The sequence below is a fragment of the Pygocentrus nattereri genome, chromosome 27 (genome assembly GCF_015220715.1).
Source record: "Pygocentrus nattereri isolate fPygNat1 chromosome 27, fPygNat1.pri, whole genome shotgun sequence".
Classification (NCBI taxonomy): Eukaryota; Metazoa; Chordata; class Actinopteri; order Characiformes; family Serrasalmidae; genus Pygocentrus; species Pygocentrus nattereri.
The window spans coordinates 15237449-15255026 of record NC_051237.1 but is presented as its reverse complement, the minus strand read 5'-3'; the positions used below and the strand labels follow the sequence as shown (position 1 = coordinate 15255026).

The following is a 17578-nucleotide window of genomic DNA, read 5'->3' as shown; positions in this document are numbered from 1 at the left end:
GCCTGCTGGAGGGCGCTGGCTGTCATGCTCCTCACACTGTCAAATAGTGGCAGTTTGGGCAGGTCCTGAAGAAGCCACTGGTATGCCGGCAGCAGCTCAGCATCCCTGGAGTCCTCCTCCATCGGCTGGTCCCTCTCCTCTCCATCCTTCAGCCCCCCTTCTGACAGCACCAGGGATAGGCCCTACAAGCCCAGAACCAGCATCAGAAATCAGCAATAATGGACTGATGCAATGCTTAAGCAGCTACAACATGACTACATTAGCTCATAGCCCTCTGCTAATTAACATCAGCCATCAAAGTTACAAAGTGCTGTAGCCCTTTTCATGCTCTTATTATAAAACTTCCATTTTGCGAAGGCCACCTGGGTACAATATTAAATATTTACAAGATCATCTGGTGTTAACAGTGTACATGGCGAGACACTGTTCTGTCTGGTTAGCAAAACAAACAGAGCCAGACAATTAGCTAGTCGGGGTCACTGGAGCAAAGCAGCCCAATTGTTTTAATCTGAAAACAGCACCCACCTACCGAGACAAATTAATACGCATTTAATACGAGTTTAATATGTTGAATTAATCGCAAGACATTTGCAAGAGGTATGGAACTTATGTAACATGAACCGAAAAAGCATGAAAATGAATGACATCAGTAACAGGACTCTGAAAGGAGACAAATTTAAAAGATGGACATAAATCTACATGTCAGTGTTGTTAAAACTACCTTCGTGGCGAGCACTCTGGATGCCACCTGAGAGGAGCTTAGTCTGCGCAGAAAGTAATCTAGCACTTCGTGAGTGGTCTGCTCATCTGCCTTAGGCCCCAACAACAGGTCCTGCAGCCGACCCAGGAGCTGCCTCTGCTTCTGCTGCCTCTGTCCATGGATAGAAAGGAAAAATACTAAACAGTACTTAAAAGAAATAACTGACATAACACATATGTTAATTTCACAGAATTCATGACTTTATTAGAAATGTGCATTTCATATTACTAGAGTTCTGCCAAATGTTTGGTATGATGTTCCAGGTGGTTACCAAGAGACTGCTAGGCAGTTTCACTGGTATTCCAGGTGGCTGCAAGTTTAGTTAGTTTTTACTGTATTTTGGAGGGTTGTTAGGTTGTAGGTAAGCAGTTGCTTGAGTACTGAAGATGGTTTCTAGGCTCTTACTAAGCAGTTGTTATCATATCTTAAGTGGTTGCTAGGGTCTTGCTAAGTGATTCATGTATTATCCCAGGTCATTGCTAATGTGCTGATGTGTGTGATTGCTGTGGTTTTGTAAGTGTTTGCTATGGTGTTGTTAAGTGGTTGCTATGGTTTTTCTGAAGGTTGCTAAAGGGTTGCTATGGTATCCCAGATGGTAAGAAGAATGAATCAATTTAATTCCTATGGGATAGCATTCCTATGTGTAAATCAAAGTTTGAATGGTTGCTATGCAGAAACTGTATATCCAATCAAAAAGCTGTACACCCCCCTACATTCTGGAGTTGGTTCAGTATCAACTGTGGAATGAGCTTGCAGACAAAACTTTGTCAGGAAAGCAGAAGAAAACATAAGAATTATATAAATCAGTGTTGCTTTCCATATTCCTATAAAAGTAGTACCTGTCTTTTCTTTGCTCTCTGCTCTTTGCTCTCTCCTTCGTCTTCATCATCAGCAGATGGTGTGTCATCAGCTGCATCATGGAGCAGGAATTCACACAGGCACTGAACAGGCAGGACATCTAAGGACCCCTCACTGGACTGCACCAGGTCAGCCAGCCATGGCATAGACTGAGAAGATGCCTGGAGGAAACGGGGAATTTAGCTGATACAATAATGATATAACACAAAGGCAATACAGTGAGAAGGAGGCATGCACCAGTGTGAAAATTCTGAGATAATACTGGTAACATTTTTAGGTCTACATCATAACTCAATACCAAACCAATATTGATACCAAGCTTACATGCAAATTTTGGGAGCTACAAATGGCAGCAACTGTGCATGGGCATTCAGACTAATTCTAATATTCTAGTATCCATAAGGGTTGATGAATGGAGAATGGTTAACTGCAGGAAAGAAGAATGGGTATCCTTGAAATGATGGTTAACTGAGTACTGAGTACCCATACACATCTTAGCAGCTACATGGGCATGAATGGTCCAACCTGTCTCTGAATGATGTTGAGCAGGAAATCTGGGTTGCGGCTGCGGCACAGCAGGTGGCCCAGGCGGAGGGACTGATTTAGACTCTTGACCTGCTCCTGGATGTGTGGCGGGGGTCTGCGTGGAGGGCCTCTGAGATGAAGAGAATAAAAACGACATTAATTTCAGTTAACATATAGGCAATGACAGCTAGGAATGACAGCTATGTATGAGTAAGTACAGGAAAAATACTCGTACTTTGGCTCCAGGCTGGTGAGCTGAGACAGCAGCAGGCTGTTGCTCTCTGTTATGGTCTGCTTGGTGGAGGCAGCTGCCAGGTGACTCTCGAAGGCCAGGATCTCCTGTCGCTCCTTCTGGGAGATCTGTAGCTCACGGCTAATCATCTCTGTCTTCGTCTCCTCATCAGCCACCGTGCATGGTGGGTAGGAATAGTTGCTATGGATAGGATGAGCATTACAGTTATGCACAGCTAGCTAGCCCAGTGGGAAAGCAGTATCCATAATATGTTATGCTTAACCTAATTCCAGGTAATGAAGCTCAACTTACAACTAATATTTAACAGAAATTGTAATTGAAGCGTTGAAGCTTTTCGATGGATTCAGATTCAGGGCCAATACTACTAAGCACTGTTTGTTTGTATATGTGTATATAAATACAGTTCTGGCTGTCAGACCAAAACCTCATATATCCAAAATAATAACTTCACAAGAGAAAGGAAAAAAGACAGAGGTAGTTCTCGTAAAACTTTTCATACACCGTAAAAAGCACCTGGTATTTTTAAATGATTTCAAAAAAATGAAAAATGGAGATATAAGATTTTGTTCAGACAGGGACAAAGACCCGGCTTTGACATCTGACTGTGAAGAAAAAAAACCAATACATATTCCCTCACTTGGTCATGACCATCTCCATGAGCATTTTCAGAGTGGGGTAACCGTCCCATGCTGCCAGACCTGCAAAGCAAATGAGTGACATGAGGCAGAGCACTGAGGTGTTTATGAGGTCTGAGAACTGCAAAACTCTGAAGGTCTCACCAATTTTCTGTGGGTTAAAGGCTGCGACCACAAGCAACAGGAGCCAGGCTTTCCAGTAAAGTGTAGATATGGCCAGATTTGGGGGTTGATACCTGTAATGGAATTGGTAACATTTCACTTCACCCTAAATCAACATAAACTGACCATAATGTGAGTATTGAGCAAAGCTACCAGTCAGTCAGACCACAAAAGAACAACATGGCTACAATGTTTGCATCACAAACTAGCAGAAAGTACAGTTACGCAATCCTGTGCATCGTACAGTTGAGTTTTCTTTGCTCTAACCTGCCTGATTTAGCTTCATTTTTCTTCAGCATCAGGATTAGGAAGAATATTGAGTAGAAGGAACAGAATAAAGGTAATAAAGGGAGGTCAAAATGGAGGCTGACCACAAAGGACAGTGAAAAATAATGACTATTACCCTGCAGGCAGCTGGATGTTTTCTGGGTGATGGTATGTACACAAGTTCAGCACGGCATCTATAAGCTGAATCCTCTCCACACGTAGTACATCCAGATCTACAACACAGTCAGAGACATAACTCAAAATCTATAAACGACAGCAGAGTGAGATTCCATACCATCAATTTCCATTTCTGGTACTGCAAGGCCGATGACCAGAACAGTCTGGCAGACTCCCTGCTCTAATGAACCTACTAACCCTGTTTATTTACTGATGAGCTGGATCAAGTTTGCAGAGGACACTACAGCTGTGAGGCTCATCTCAAACAATGATTACACAGCCTACAGAGAGGAGGTGACACAGCTGGAATCCTGGTGCGAGGACAACAATCTCTCTGAATGTCAGCATAACAAAAAAGATGACTGTAGACTTCAGAAGGACACAAGTGCCCCACAGACCTTTTCTCATGCACACTAAGGCACAGCTTGAAGTTCCTGGGATTTAATGTGACATCTCCTGGTCCCTGAACAGCTCCTCCTTAGTGAAGAAACAACAACAGTGCTTCTAAGGAAGCACCACAGAGAGCATCCTAACCTGCAACATCATGTATGATGCCATGATGCACATGGTTAACCTATGTAGACCCACCAGACAATCACGCCCCACTAAACCTACTATTTTGTACATGATTCTAATGTGAGAAGCAGCAAAAAACGGGGATACTAAACTAAACAGCTGTGCATGGCATATAAATAGCTGCATCATTTAGAATAGTTAATAATTGCATGCATCTCTTTGTATTGCCTGTATTTCCGGGTTAGCGCTGGATGTTGTGAGAAACTATATCAGCCAACATTTAAATTGGTAGAAAAACTGGTAGAAATTTCGTAAATTACTTTAAATGTGCCACTACTGGCGATTCTCTCTTACACATGTAGCTCCTTTGGAAAGATCTACAGTAGATCTTTTGCCCTGCATTTCCCCTCTGTATTTTTCCACCATGCAGATGCGATATCATTATATTTGTGGTTGGGAACCTCTGCTCTACCTCTTTTCTCACTTTCATCTTCTTACTGCACCCAGTCACTTCACAAGTGAGGTATTTATATCTCGCTCACTTTATATGCATAGACACTTTAATCTATGCACATCATCTGCACTTTGACCGTGTTTAAACTTGTTAAGGACAATGTAACGACAACAGACTATTTTTAGCTTTCAGTGTGTACTAATAATACATACAATAGTACATTATCAAGAGTTTACTACCTAGTCTCTACTGTCCATGGCTGTATAGTTTGTATGCTATACTGTATAGCTTATTGTCTGCATTTGTTGTGTTTATTGTCTTGCTTGTCTGCTGCTGTTTCATGTCCTGGTGGAACTAGTGAGTGAGTGAGTGAGTGAGCGAGCGAGCGAGTGAGCGAGTGATGCTACCATCTGACTGGACCCCTGCAGCTCTCTTCACTAAGTGATCAGCCAACTCCATGGCATCAGCTGGGCCCAGGGGCAGGTCTCGAGACAGGCCGATCACCAAAATGCGCATCAGCGTGTCCTCCAGCAAAGGGACCTCTGAGCACAGCCGCAGGAAGAAACTGGATAGACAGACGGAGAAAGATGCAATCAGCTGCAAACATTATAAACTAGTGACAGTATGTTGAATGCAGGAGGATGAGGGCTTACTTTCTGTCACTTTCAGGAGGCCAGTTATCCCACTTGTAATATGTCTCAGGCTGCTCTGTGAACAGCACTTTGTGGAGGCTGAGGACAGCAGACAAAGAAACTGTTTATAACATATGGGTAATTTGAAATGATAAATGTCCAAGATAAACAATGTGTCTAATGCCATTTTTAATAGGGATAAGGCTATACTGATTACAAGGGTGACTGTCAGTCTCTCCTCAGCCCTTACCAATGGACGTAGTCTTTAGGCCCTAATTTGCTGATGGTAGGAACCACAGTGTGTAGCCACCACACGGCATCTCTCTGAATGGCAGCAATCTGGTTCTGAAAGGCTCTGAGTACCTCCAGATCTGACATAAAAACAAACACAGTAACATCAGTAGAAGAACCAAGTCAATGACTAGGAAATCTACAGTATTACATGAAAGGCCTCTTACTCTTCTTCTCTCCCTTGTCCCATGCAATGCCAGCTTCTTTGACCTGTGCTGTGATGCCCAGCATCATGGAAACAGTCAACAGATCAGTCACCTGGATAACAAATCTTTCCTATGTGGAAAAAACAAGTAGTCAATATCAGCATACTTCACTCAAAATATCATGATGCTTCTAATAATTAACAAAATTACTGGCACTCATTTGTGCTCTATGATCGATCTGCATTTGTTTGTTTCATTGTCAATACTAAGCAGGTACTTAGGATGAACAGTAAAAGCAGGAATGGTGTAAGAGACAAATAGAGTAGGTCAGGTTATTAAAAAGTCATGTTTAGCTTCTCCACAAGAAGGGATTAATTAATCCATTAATCATCAAAAAAACAAAAATCATTGTTATACTAGTCAATAACAATATACTACAATTGTATGTGTGTATTTTGCTCACTTTAAACTCCATGTCTGCATACATGGGCTCCTTCCTCTCCTGCATGAGGCCCAGACAGAAGGACTGGAAATTGATCTCGTGCTTGGTCTGTTTGATGATCTCTCTCAGCAGGGCGCGTGATGCTCGCAGGTAATCGTCCTTGTTGGTCAGCAGGTCTTGGAAGACCATGGCCAGGAACTGGACAGAAAAAGAGAAATGTGTAGGACTATGTGTTCGACCAAAGCCACTCTGAAACATCAAGTGGCCTCTGAAACATCAAGACAAGTCACTCTCACTTCATGTTTATGATCAATTTGTGGATTACGTACACAAGTATTAAGTATACAAATGTTACTTACATCAAATTTGATGTTATACTTGAATTTCACATTTAATGATTAATAAAGAAAAGACAAAGTAATAGTTGACAGAGTTTGCATTGATTAACTGTACGAAGCTCACCTTTGGGGCTTGCTCTGGACTGTGCTGCAACACTGTATGAAGCACTTGCATGTTGTTAGGATTTCTGGCATTGGACAGCTCATTAAAGATCACAAGTTTAACCATTGTGCCCAGGTTGTCTCTGTGTGCATTCAGGAGCTCCCTGTGAAGCAAATGTCAGATTCCATGTAAGAGGCAGTATATTACAGTAAGTGAAAACAGCTTGACTCAAAAACAAAAGTACTATAGAAAAGTCGAAGAACACCCTTTCGTTTACTTTCCAGCCAAAACAACTATTAAGCATGTTTTTTCAGCCTCATAAAACAAACAGAAAACATTTACTTAACAGAAAATTCCAAAGTAGCCAACAATAAAATGAACAATATCAAATCTATCCGTATTTTATTTGTCCTAGCTTAACTCTTGTGCACTCTACTGCCACTTTAACTGTTCCACCCTTCCAACCTTAAAATCAGTTACAGCCAACACTGCTCCCAAAGAATCACTGACATTATGTTCCCCTTCAAAGAGACACCAACATTGACAAGTGAAGATCTATTGAAGTAAATCTATTTCTTGTGTGCTTCTAAATGGCTAAATGAGAGATTTCCCAGGAGATTACATTTAAAACACTCTGTGTGCATAAGATTTTATATTGAGAAAAAAAAAGAAAATCTGCACTGAAACTGGACAGATTCTCTCTTTTTTTGGAAAAAATAAAAGGAAATCTAAAAAGCATGGAAGTTAAATACTGAAAAAAATTGTTGTTGAGACTTTTATGCACTTTTCATATAAAATATATAGTTTGCACATCTTTCACATTGTCTGAAAACAAAATGAAACAATGATCTCTGACTTTTGTACAGTACTGTACACACAAACACTGAGCTACTGGAGCAGCATAGCAGACCTGACACACAGCATGTAGTGGTTTAGGAGCACTTTAGGCTTGAGACGGATCTTGATGAGATTCGAGATCACCTCCATGTCGTCAGACCCGTGAGTTCTGCAGTTCATACACAGAGACATGAGGAGGTCCTGCGCTGGTCTTGTCAGCTATGGTGATGCCACAAACACAACACAACACAGAAGGCATAACTTACTTTCATATCACAAGAGGATCACGTCTTTATTTTTGATCCTAAAGCTTATTATCTGAAAATTATGATGGAATTTGCTTTTAAAGAAGTCATCCAATCATTTCTCTCACCTTTGGATTCTGCAGCCACATCTCCAGCCTCTGCACAGCCATCAGTCGCACTTCCTTGTAGCCGCAGGTGGCTGTAAGCAGACGCAGCAGGTTCCTGGACACATTGTCCATTGGCTGCCTGCGGTTCAGCTGGTCCCTCAACACGTCCAGCACGTAGTCCTCCACACTCTCTGCCAGCTCTTCATACCTGCATACAAAACGAACAGAGTAAGTTTCAAAGCATCTCAAAGCTTTGTATGAAAGATTTAGGCTTCATGTTGACTACTACTACTGTTTGTAGCTATGCATTATCTGTTTTACAGACAATGGAAGGGTATAAAGTGCCAGAAACAACAAAGCAGTTTATTTGAGATCACCTAAAGGGGGAATTCTGGACTACAACTACAGGTCAATGTTATTAGTTGTGTTATGCAGTAAGGTAACCTCCAACCTTATGAGTGTGACAGAACTTAACATTTCATATTGCTCATCGATGCTGCTATAATACCTAGCATGCAGCACAGAAATATATTATACAAACACTGGTAATCCCTGTGGTGTCAACCAATCCTGAATAGCCAATGATTTATAGACCAATAAATGCAATAAGCTAGCATCAACAGAACCCTTTCCTTGGTCATCAAACAAAATCATTACAAAATCACTGGGGCTGGAGAAAAACTGTTCAAATTCAATGTTTTGCTTAACTACCAATTAGCAGGTTAAAAAAGACCAACAGAAATGTATAGCTATGGGTTATATCATAAGAAACAGACTACGATCACCTGCATCAGATTAGACTGGCAGATCAGACTAGTGCTACTGTAAAGGTTTGGTACCTGGGCATGACTTGTCCTTCCTCTTCTGGACTTAGCTTCTCCTCTGCAATCAGGAGCTCAGCCTGATTGTCATCTTCATCAGGAGTTGAGGGATGAGGGCTGTTACCTGAAAAAAAAAAAAAAAAAAAAAAAACATTTCCTAGAATACAACATTACTCCATAACCTGAAGAAACTAACAAAAACAAACAAACTGTCTTTAAAGCATACCTGCGCTGAGATCTCCTCCAGAGCGGCCTGTTTCAGTCTGAAGCAGCATGCTCTTCGGGGGCATCTTGGTGGTAAAAGCAGTCTGAATGTTGTCTACAAATGTTTTACAGTGGGAGCTATCTACCCAGATTCGTTCCCCAAGAGAGTCCTCGATGTATACCTGAACCAGAACAAAATGACCGGTAATAAGTCATAAGTGTGTATATTTTATTTTATTTTAATTTATTTTTTTATACACTAGTGAAAAAGCAGGGGATTGGACTCTCACTTTTACGAAGATCTCAGGCCAATTTTCGTCCTCTTCATAGGCTGCCATTAGTAAGTTGCAAGCCAGAACAGAGACCAGGCTGTTCCCCTTGGCCTTGAAGTTAATGGAGGCATCACGACGAAGAAGGCTGCACAAGGCCTATCACACAAAGAACAATTAATTGGTTGATCCACAATAAGGATAAGTAGTGACAGTGAAAACATAGAGCTGCCTACCTCTATCACTCCTTCTGTGGCAAACACGTTGGGCTTAATTTTGGCCAGGAACATGAGGCTGAGGTAAAGGGTGATGTCAGGCTTGGCCCGGTTAATCTTCAGCTGCTTGACAGCTCCACAAAGCACTCCCTCAATGCGCTCATCATTGCCATCAGCCTCTGCCGCTTCAATCTCATCCAGGAGCACAGCTGGAGGTACTGCAGGAATATCACAGAGCTTTCATCACTAATCTGCACACTGCACTGTTGTTAATACATTGCGAGCTTTAAAAGTAAAGCACTTAAGATATCAACTCCTAAAGCTGGAAACGTAAAGAACAACCTGCGGGCTATAGCACCCATCAAATATTTGAGATGAGCTTTTTAAATATTTATTAATAATTGAATAGCAACAAGTAACCTGGCTTGTATTTAACTAGTCAAATGTCATATTGGTGTGCCTAATAATGACCACACTACTTTCACCTCACTTTGCACTGAGCCACCAAAATCTCTAACTACGACACTGGCTTTCACTTTTATGCAAGGATATAAAGACATAAAAGCCTGGATCACCATGAACTTCTCCCTACAAAGCTCTGATAAAACAGAACCCACTTTTACTGGGTCCCAAGTCTGCGTGAAATAAGATTGAAGATTTTATCCATGACCTTGTTTTTTCATTGACACCAAAAGCTACAGTTAAAAACCTTGGGGCTACACTGAACATGTTATATTCAATTTACACCTCAAACATGCATTTTATTACATGTACAGAATGACACATGCAACCCTACAACATGGTAAGACATTAGTTCAACTATAACTACTATTAGACTACTATGTCACTGGCTGGTTGTCCTGCAGTCTTTCAAAATAGACTCCAATTAGTTGAGGTAACAGGAGCCAATGTACAGCTCTTAAAGGCCTAGGTCTAGCATATCTTTGAAGAGTTATAACCCATACAGACCACCTTGCTCAGCTGATGCAGGAAACATTCCAGGACCACTTGCATCTCAGTTGGTGAAGATTATTTTTAATAGGTCCTAAACTCTGGAATAGATTTCCAGTAAATATTAGGATGTTTTAAAGAGCCCATCTCCTACACTTGTCTTGTGTGTTATTGTGTGCCCCACCCATTGTGTCCCCTAAGTGGCCTTATGTAACAAACAGTTATAATTCACTTTTGAATGACCATTTTCCAGCTTCTTTTTAAAATGCTAGAATTAAACAGAACTAAATGTTTTATTACTGTGCCTTTAAGGCTGTAAATGGCCTCTGTTCTGGTTGGCTGCCCTATATATTCTAGTCTCTCATTCAAAAAAGGGTTTGGGTCAAAAAGCTCCTTATAACTACAGTGCAAATAGATGGACTAAACTGCTGGAGGTGGAATAGGTGGATATATGTAAAAAAAATCAAATAAAATTTCAACATCACAGAAAAAAAAATTCAAAACAGGCAAGTTTCCATGTAAGGACTATATGGAATTGGGAGTGATCAGAGACCAGTGAAAACATAACCTTGATATACACAATATGTTGATATCTGCTTTGAAATTACGCCACTTCTATATTCTATTCTATTCTTCTATGTTTTGAACTGTACGGTCGCTATTCCCCTCGGAAACATATAACTTGGCTTCAGACCCAATAACGCAAATCCAATAATGCCTCACCCTCAATGGGCACAACAGACGGCTCTTTGATAGAGGGTGATATTGCCCTTTTGTCAACAGCTGCTACTTCAGCCAGGCGAGAAAGTGCGCTGGGTGGGGTGGAAGAGTGTTTGGGCCGCTTAGCCAGGCTGGACAGGCCTGAAGAGGATGGCAAAGCTGAGGAGGCCTCTCTCTTACGGTCTGCTGGCAAACCCGCAGAAGCCGGTTTCAGTAGTGCTGGACTTGCTTTCGCTTCACTGGCTTGGCTTTTGGCCCCCAAAGCAATGAAGTCTCCTGGTGGTGGGTGACCTAGGGAGCAGAAGAAGAGTGAGGGAAATGTAAAACGTACATATTATTTACTTCCTCACAATCTGTATCACTAACATATACCACTTACCCGATGGTTTGGCGCCACTAGGGCGCCTAATGCTGGTCGGCTTTGGCCGGTTCATGACCCTCTGTGGAGCTCAACCTCTGAGATCTGTCGAACACAAGCAACGTAGTGCGAAACAGTATTAATGTGGAGTCCTCGGTCACTACCCAGAAAACACATTTCAGGTAATCTGGTACCTTGCAGAGCAGTTCTTCTCTGCTCCAGTCACAGGGCACCTGCCCTGTGTTACACTGTTAGACTGTAGTATTATGCCCCCTACATACTTCGCCCAGCTTGGCTTAAAGTGGGATCGGAACTGAGAAGATTTCTCTAGAGCATTTACAGTAATGTTGAGTGATTAAATACGCTGAAACACTGATTTGCAAACCTGTAAGCGTCTGAGTTCTTGAAAAGCGCTATGTAACTATAATGTATGATCACAATTACTATTATTATCACTATATTACACTGAAACCGCTAAAGGAGCCAGGAAATTTAGTCAAACTCTCAAAAGCTTGTCGCAGGTATTGCTCGGTGATAAGCATCTGGTATTTTTTGTTATTATGGTTAAAATACTCGGATGTTAAACCTTAAATTAGCTAAACAGACTGATTCATCGCCTCTGCCTCTCTCTCTGGATGAAAATAGGAAAGCTAACTGTAACCCAGTAAACCGAACCGCTCTTTGTGCTGGGACCTAGGCCACGGGCCGAAGAGGAGATAACAGACTCCGCTTCTTATTCCACTTATCCGCTCCACCTTAAATGGTGCAGCAGTTACATAGCCCGTGAGGCGCCAGAACGTACCTGCTGCACTGTTTAAGGTGGAACGGGGAAATTCGAACAAGCTAACGCTTTAACTGAACTGTGTGGTGCCGGTTCGCTGGAGTGGTTAGCTAGCATTACCTACAGCTGTTAGGATCATGTAGATGAAAATGCGACATGTGCTTTCCAAATAAACGCGTGGGCGCCCGAATCAATGACTAATCATTCCGTATATTCAAACGTGTAGTCAGGTCGCTGCTGCTGCTTCTGTCCGCCACCGCTTTCCACAACAAGCACTTACCTTGTTTCTCACGGCCGCTGTTCCATGACAGAAGCGCTCGTCTTTCTCGGTCAGCCCGGCTGTTTGACTGACGCTCACAGAAACGTGTAGTGCCACCTCGTGTACAGGAGCTCGAGCCGCTCAGAAACGTGTCTGTTTGTGATGAAGCGTTGCTGGTAATCCTCCTCGCACATTATCAGAGCACCAGGCTGATGTTTCTGAAAGACACTGAATGAGCAGCTCCTTTTCAGCCTGATTCAGACACTAAAAGAGGCGTTTTCTAACGAGCTTTTACCAAATTCAGAGCTGCTAGCTAGAAAATGCTAGAAGGTGGTGCACAGACAATGCATGACGTAATTAGCAGCTCATTTCGTGCTATTTGGTTAATTCTGGATTTCTCTGGATCTCCTAGAATACACTCTTAGAAAGATGGTTAATTTCATTCTGATACTTTTTAAATCCCACAAACCGGGGAAATTCCACCTCTGCATTTAACCCATCCTTGAAGTGAAACACCACATACACACTAGTGAACACACACACACTAGGGGGCAGTGAGCACACTTGCCCAGAGCGGTGGGCAGCCCTATCCACGGGGAGCAATTGGGGGTTAGGTGTCTTGAGGACACCTCAGTCATGGACTGTCGGTGCTGGTGATCGAACCAGCAACCTTCTGGTCACAGGGCCAGCTCCCTAACCTCCAGCCCACGACTGCCCCATCAAGGGCTCTTTAGTAAAGGCAATAGTTCTATTTAGTTCTGAATAAACCCATTTCATGCTTAAATGGTTCTTTGCATGGTGCCTTGGTTCTTCAGATTGATGTTGTGTTTATGTTTCTATACAGAACTGAAAAGGTTCTTCTGTTGTTACAACGTGCTTATAACAATAGAAGAACCAACCATTTAATCATGAAATGGTTCTAGACTGAACTATTCCGTTTTAAAGAAGGGCTCATAATAATAATGATAGTAATAATAATAATAATAATATAAGAAGTTAACATGAATCAGAAATCCTAATGCATTTTCCTTCTAAATTTTATTTATATAGCGCTTTTTACTACAGCTGTTGTCACAAAGCAGCTTTACAGTACAATCAGTATTACAGAAAGAAAAGAGAAGAAAAGAAAAGAAAATCCGGGTCCGAGCCCCCTATGAGCAAGCCAGCGGCGACGGTGGCAAGGAAAAACTCCCTAAAAGAGGAAGAAACCTTGAGAGGAACCAAGACTCAGAAGGGGAACCCATCCTCCTGCGGTCGACACCGGATAGCAAACATTATTAGTATGAAGTATTATAGTACAAAGTGGGAAAAGAGAAGATCTGAGGGTGAGGACTGCACAGCGTAAAGCAAGAAGCTCAGTGGTGGAGGTGTTGTTAACGTGAGCAGGATTCACTGTACTTCAATCAAAGATTACATCAAAACAAAAAAATGTGTTTTTAATTATATCGCTGCTGTCTGAAGAAAACCTTGTATCTATATTTTTGACGTTTTTCAAATTTTTTACATAATGTGAAAATACCTGGTGCCTTTTACATTGTATGTAAAATTCATGATGAACAGACTAAAAGAAATGACCTAAAATTACTTGGAAAAAGTCTGGTTCCACTGACTCACGTTAAAGGACAGTAAGCTTGTCCCTTCTCCTGTAAAGTTATCATTTTGGAGATACGAGGTTTTTCCCGACAACAGCGATATGACATGATGAATTGTGCTTAACATGACCAGAAACAAGAACTAGCTGGGTAAAAAGTTCAATTTTGTTTACAAATTGGTTTTAAAGGGACACGCCAATTCAGTTGTCTGAATTATTCCTTTAACAAAGAAAAATGTTTGATGACCAATTGATGATGTTAATACATCACTAATGCAGGCGAGCTATTTAGACATTAATGGCTGTGTGCTGAGTTCTTTTCAGAGGACAGTAAATCTGTACAGCTATACAAGCTGCACACTGACTACTTTAAGTTATATACAAGTTTCATTTCTATAGTGTTGCCCCATAAAAAGATATGATAAAATATTTGCAGAAGTGTGAGGAGTGTGTTTAGTTTTGTGAGATACTGTATATTAGCCTCTAGATCAGTGGCTCGCCGCAGGATTTGTTGAGCCCCACAGAGATTCCCACATATTGTGCGATGTGTTTGCGTAATGCATGCTGGGTATTGTAGTGAGAGCACACTGGTTGATGATACTGATACAAAACTGAATTCAGTCTAACTAATGAGGTGGCGGGGTGAAATGCTGCACTACAGAACACTACATGACATAATAAATAACATTAATAATAATAATAATAATAATATTAAATGCTTGCTTCAGGCCAGAATCCCCCTTTAAGAGGAACACGTGTAACATACAACCTATAAAAAGGTGGTATGGCTAATTGATGCTGATGATATTTGGATTACAGAGGATAAACAGTCAAAAACATAAATGATTATTAGCTCAATATGAACAGAAATCAAACAGCAACATCTAAAAAATATATGTACCCTGGACCCATATTCTTCAAGTTTCTTAATGTAGAAGTGCTGATTAAGGATCAGGTTTATGTCTTATTTACGATGATCATACAGATAGGAACAGATCCCAGATCAGCGATCCTAATCGGAGACACTTTGTGAATACAGATCTTGGCCTAATTACCAGAATTGTTTTACCTTTCAGCGTACTGTTAGAAATAAACGTACTGTGCAGGTACATGATTCGTTCATCATGGTACAAACAATGCAAGTGTGTTCTCAAAGGTACAACAGTGGTTTGAAGGTCCAGTGGTGCACCTTACATGAGTTTTTCATAGTGGAAAAGTGGATATTTTTACCTTTTCCTAACCAAATGATTTAAATCAGAACATTAAAATAAAAAGCCTGGCGACGAGACGGGGAGTGTGGAGTCAGTACAGCTTAGAAAGTATAACTACAGTGGATTCTGGTACAGTTATGTTCCCTGACTAAAGGTACTGGGATGTACCCCTGAGGGTCCCACCACAGTGACAAGAGGGGCACTGCCCCAGTGAGAGTGTCGTACCTTTTTTTCTGAGAGTGTATACGCTATCTGTGTGCAGGTACAGGATCCATACATCTTCTTCAGAGCTGTACCTTTATTTAAAAAGTCTCATTTTCTGTTAAGAATTCTAAGGGTGCAGACTCTTCCCCCACTAAGACATGCTTAGAAAACAAGGATCATATTATAATACGCCTGTACTGAATGTTCCCCACTGTTGCCCAAGTGTTTTTAACATTAGTCAGCAGTCATCTTTCAATGGATTACATTTACCTCATGTTGAATAAAACATGACATAATCGCTTTAAGAGAACCAGAATGAGGCTGTTTTCTTGCGTAGTTACAGCATTAAGCGAGACTTTTTTTTTCCTGATTAACAGTACCCAAATAAAATGACACGTATTCACATATGAAACAGTTTCTTGTAAATAATACAGTGCTGGGTGGCACTGTTGCCACACTGGAGTGCTTAGGGAGCTACAAGGAATAAGGTTTCCAAGAATCCTCACATTACAAAATGATGTCAGGCATGGAAACAGACATTACTTGTGCCTGCCAGACAAAGGAAAACAGAACTTTCACCCAGAAGAGAACACCACAGAGCACACACAGTAAAGGCCTTGCTGAAAACAACATGTGCTCGTAACCTGACCTCTGTGATGAAAATGTAGCTAGAGTCGCACGTATGCCACATGGAAATGGATCCCTCTGTCCTGAGAAAGCAAAGAGAACGGGAGACGCATTAGGAGAGCTGTCCAAAACCTGTAATAGCATTATACTGTACGTGCCACTCGCATATTACTGCTAGCCAAACACAGCGTTTCTGCTTTTCTCCCCACACAGATCTATTCAAGGCAGGGATATTAAAAGCAAATGCAACATGTGGTTCAGATGTAATCGTCCTTTTAAATAGTGTCCTAAGGTAAGCATTATCCCCCACTCTTGATAAGCGAGAGTAACTAAAAGCGGCCATGCACGAAACAAGCGCTCCGCCATCTGTCTGCACCACACTGACTTGTTATATAAAGTGTTTTTTCATATTAGGCATATTTCGATGAGGTCAGTGGAATGCTTAGTCAAGGCTCCAAATTTAAAGGCAGTGTCACAAGGGAAGTCCATAAACCTGCAGAAGTATTTTGCAAATAAGCTCTTTCTCCCGAAACCACTCATATGTGGTTATGACTCAGTGTTATTGAGGAAAAATGTTCAAAACACTGGGATCTCTAGCACTTAACGTTATAATTTCACAGTGATTTACTTTTCTGTTGTTTTTTTCTTTTCCCTCCCATATTCAACAAGCATTCTACATGGACACAGGTCAACAGAGCTGCAGCTCTGGGTGCCATCTGAGGGCCAAATACTACTGCTAGTTCTGTGACTGAACGATAGAGCTTCTGAGCCGTTTTTTAGGGCTGCACAGGACGGCCAAACGTTCACATGTTGGAAACCTCCTGATGATGCTTGTTTGGCTGAAAACCGATCCGTCCTGGTCCCTCGGAGATCTGCGAAGGTTTCCGATCACTCTGGAGCAGAAGCCACCCAAAATGCGAGCACAATTGCTCATCAGCTCCAGCCGCCAACTTGCACTCGACTTCTGAAGTGCATGAAGGAACCCAGCACACCAGTATGCGATTAGCTCCATATGTCTCCTAGGAGGAAAATGCACGCGTGTTGAGTCACTCAGTGGCAGGGCTGTTCAGCAGAAGAAAAGAATGAGCCAGCTAACTTGGTATCTCGCCTCCAGCCACAGTGGATCCAGCATACACTTAGTCAGTTCCTTTGGAGGGAAATGAGATGGCAATTCAGTATCTGTTTGCTCATTGGTTTTGATCCAGTATTTGCTAAAGGAAATCTAACCCTTAACCCAGTTAATGGTCAGGAGCCTCACTCCTATATCTTATGATTCCAGCTTTCCAGGTAGCTGAATAATAAGCCAAGGGCTGTGTTATGTCTGGAAATGTAAAGTGCCACATTTGAACACAAACTGCAGCCTCTGCAAAGTAAAAGTGTGAGAGGAGTGAGTCTTTTCATGCTGAATTTCCTTACCTTGCAGAATGCAACTGGTTGGAGATGTAGAATGCAGTCGCCTCAGAAATATGGCAGGCATTTCCAACAGCCATGTCATTACACATGGGTATATCAGTCGTGTCCGACAGAGGGCGCTGTCGACTCCTTTTTTTTTATAGCCACACCAACGTGAAATACTACACAAGCTGGCGTTTATAAGCATGAGCTCTGGGAAATTGCGT

General features: G+C 41.7%; 1 protein-coding gene across 3 annotated transcripts in view; it reads right to left on the bottom strand.

Moving 5' to 3' along the window:
- ints1 (integrator complex subunit 1) overlaps nt 1-17578 on the bottom strand; it is a 39076-nt gene that overhangs the window by 17512 nt on the left and 3986 nt on the right. Inside the window, exons 1-25 of one of the 3 annotated variants that reach the window (XM_017707500.2) lie at nt 17376-17551; nt 15982-16042; nt 12348-12554; nt 11308-11391; nt 10932-11219; nt 9279-9475; nt 9064-9201; nt 8796-8955; nt 8588-8693; nt 7770-7956; nt 7470-7615; nt 6581-6722; nt 6140-6316; nt 5698-5806; nt 5490-5610; nt 5261-5338; nt 5015-5172; nt 3597-3693; nt 3176-3267; nt 3034-3094; nt 2379-2576; nt 2144-2273; nt 1600-1779; nt 722-871; nt 3-182 (exon numbers count right to left, since the gene is read on the bottom strand). In XM_017707500.2, coding sequence (XP_017562989.1) covers nt 3-182; nt 722-871; nt 1600-1779; nt 2144-2273; nt 2379-2576; nt 3034-3094; nt 3176-3267; nt 3597-3693; nt 5015-5172; nt 5261-5338; nt 5490-5610; nt 5698-5806; nt 6140-6316; nt 6581-6722; nt 7470-7615; nt 7770-7956; nt 8588-8693; nt 8796-8955; nt 9064-9201; nt 9279-9475; nt 10932-11219; nt 11308-11362 — 3150 coding nt within the window. In that variant the 5' untranslated portion in view covers nt 11363-11391; nt 12348-12554; nt 15982-16042; nt 17376-17551. Of the gene's footprint in view, nt 1-2; nt 183-721; nt 872-1599; nt 1780-2143; nt 2274-2378; nt 2577-3033; nt 3095-3175; nt 3268-3596; nt 3694-5014; nt 5173-5260; nt 5339-5489; nt 5611-5697; nt 5807-6139; nt 6317-6580; nt 6723-7469; nt 7616-7769; nt 7957-8587; nt 8694-8795; nt 8956-9063; nt 9202-9278; nt 9476-10931; nt 11220-11307; nt 11392-12347; nt 12555-15981; nt 16943-17375; nt 17552-17578 lie in introns of those variants that run through there. The other 2 variants (XM_017707501.2, XM_017707499.2) reach the window with 2 other exon arrangements.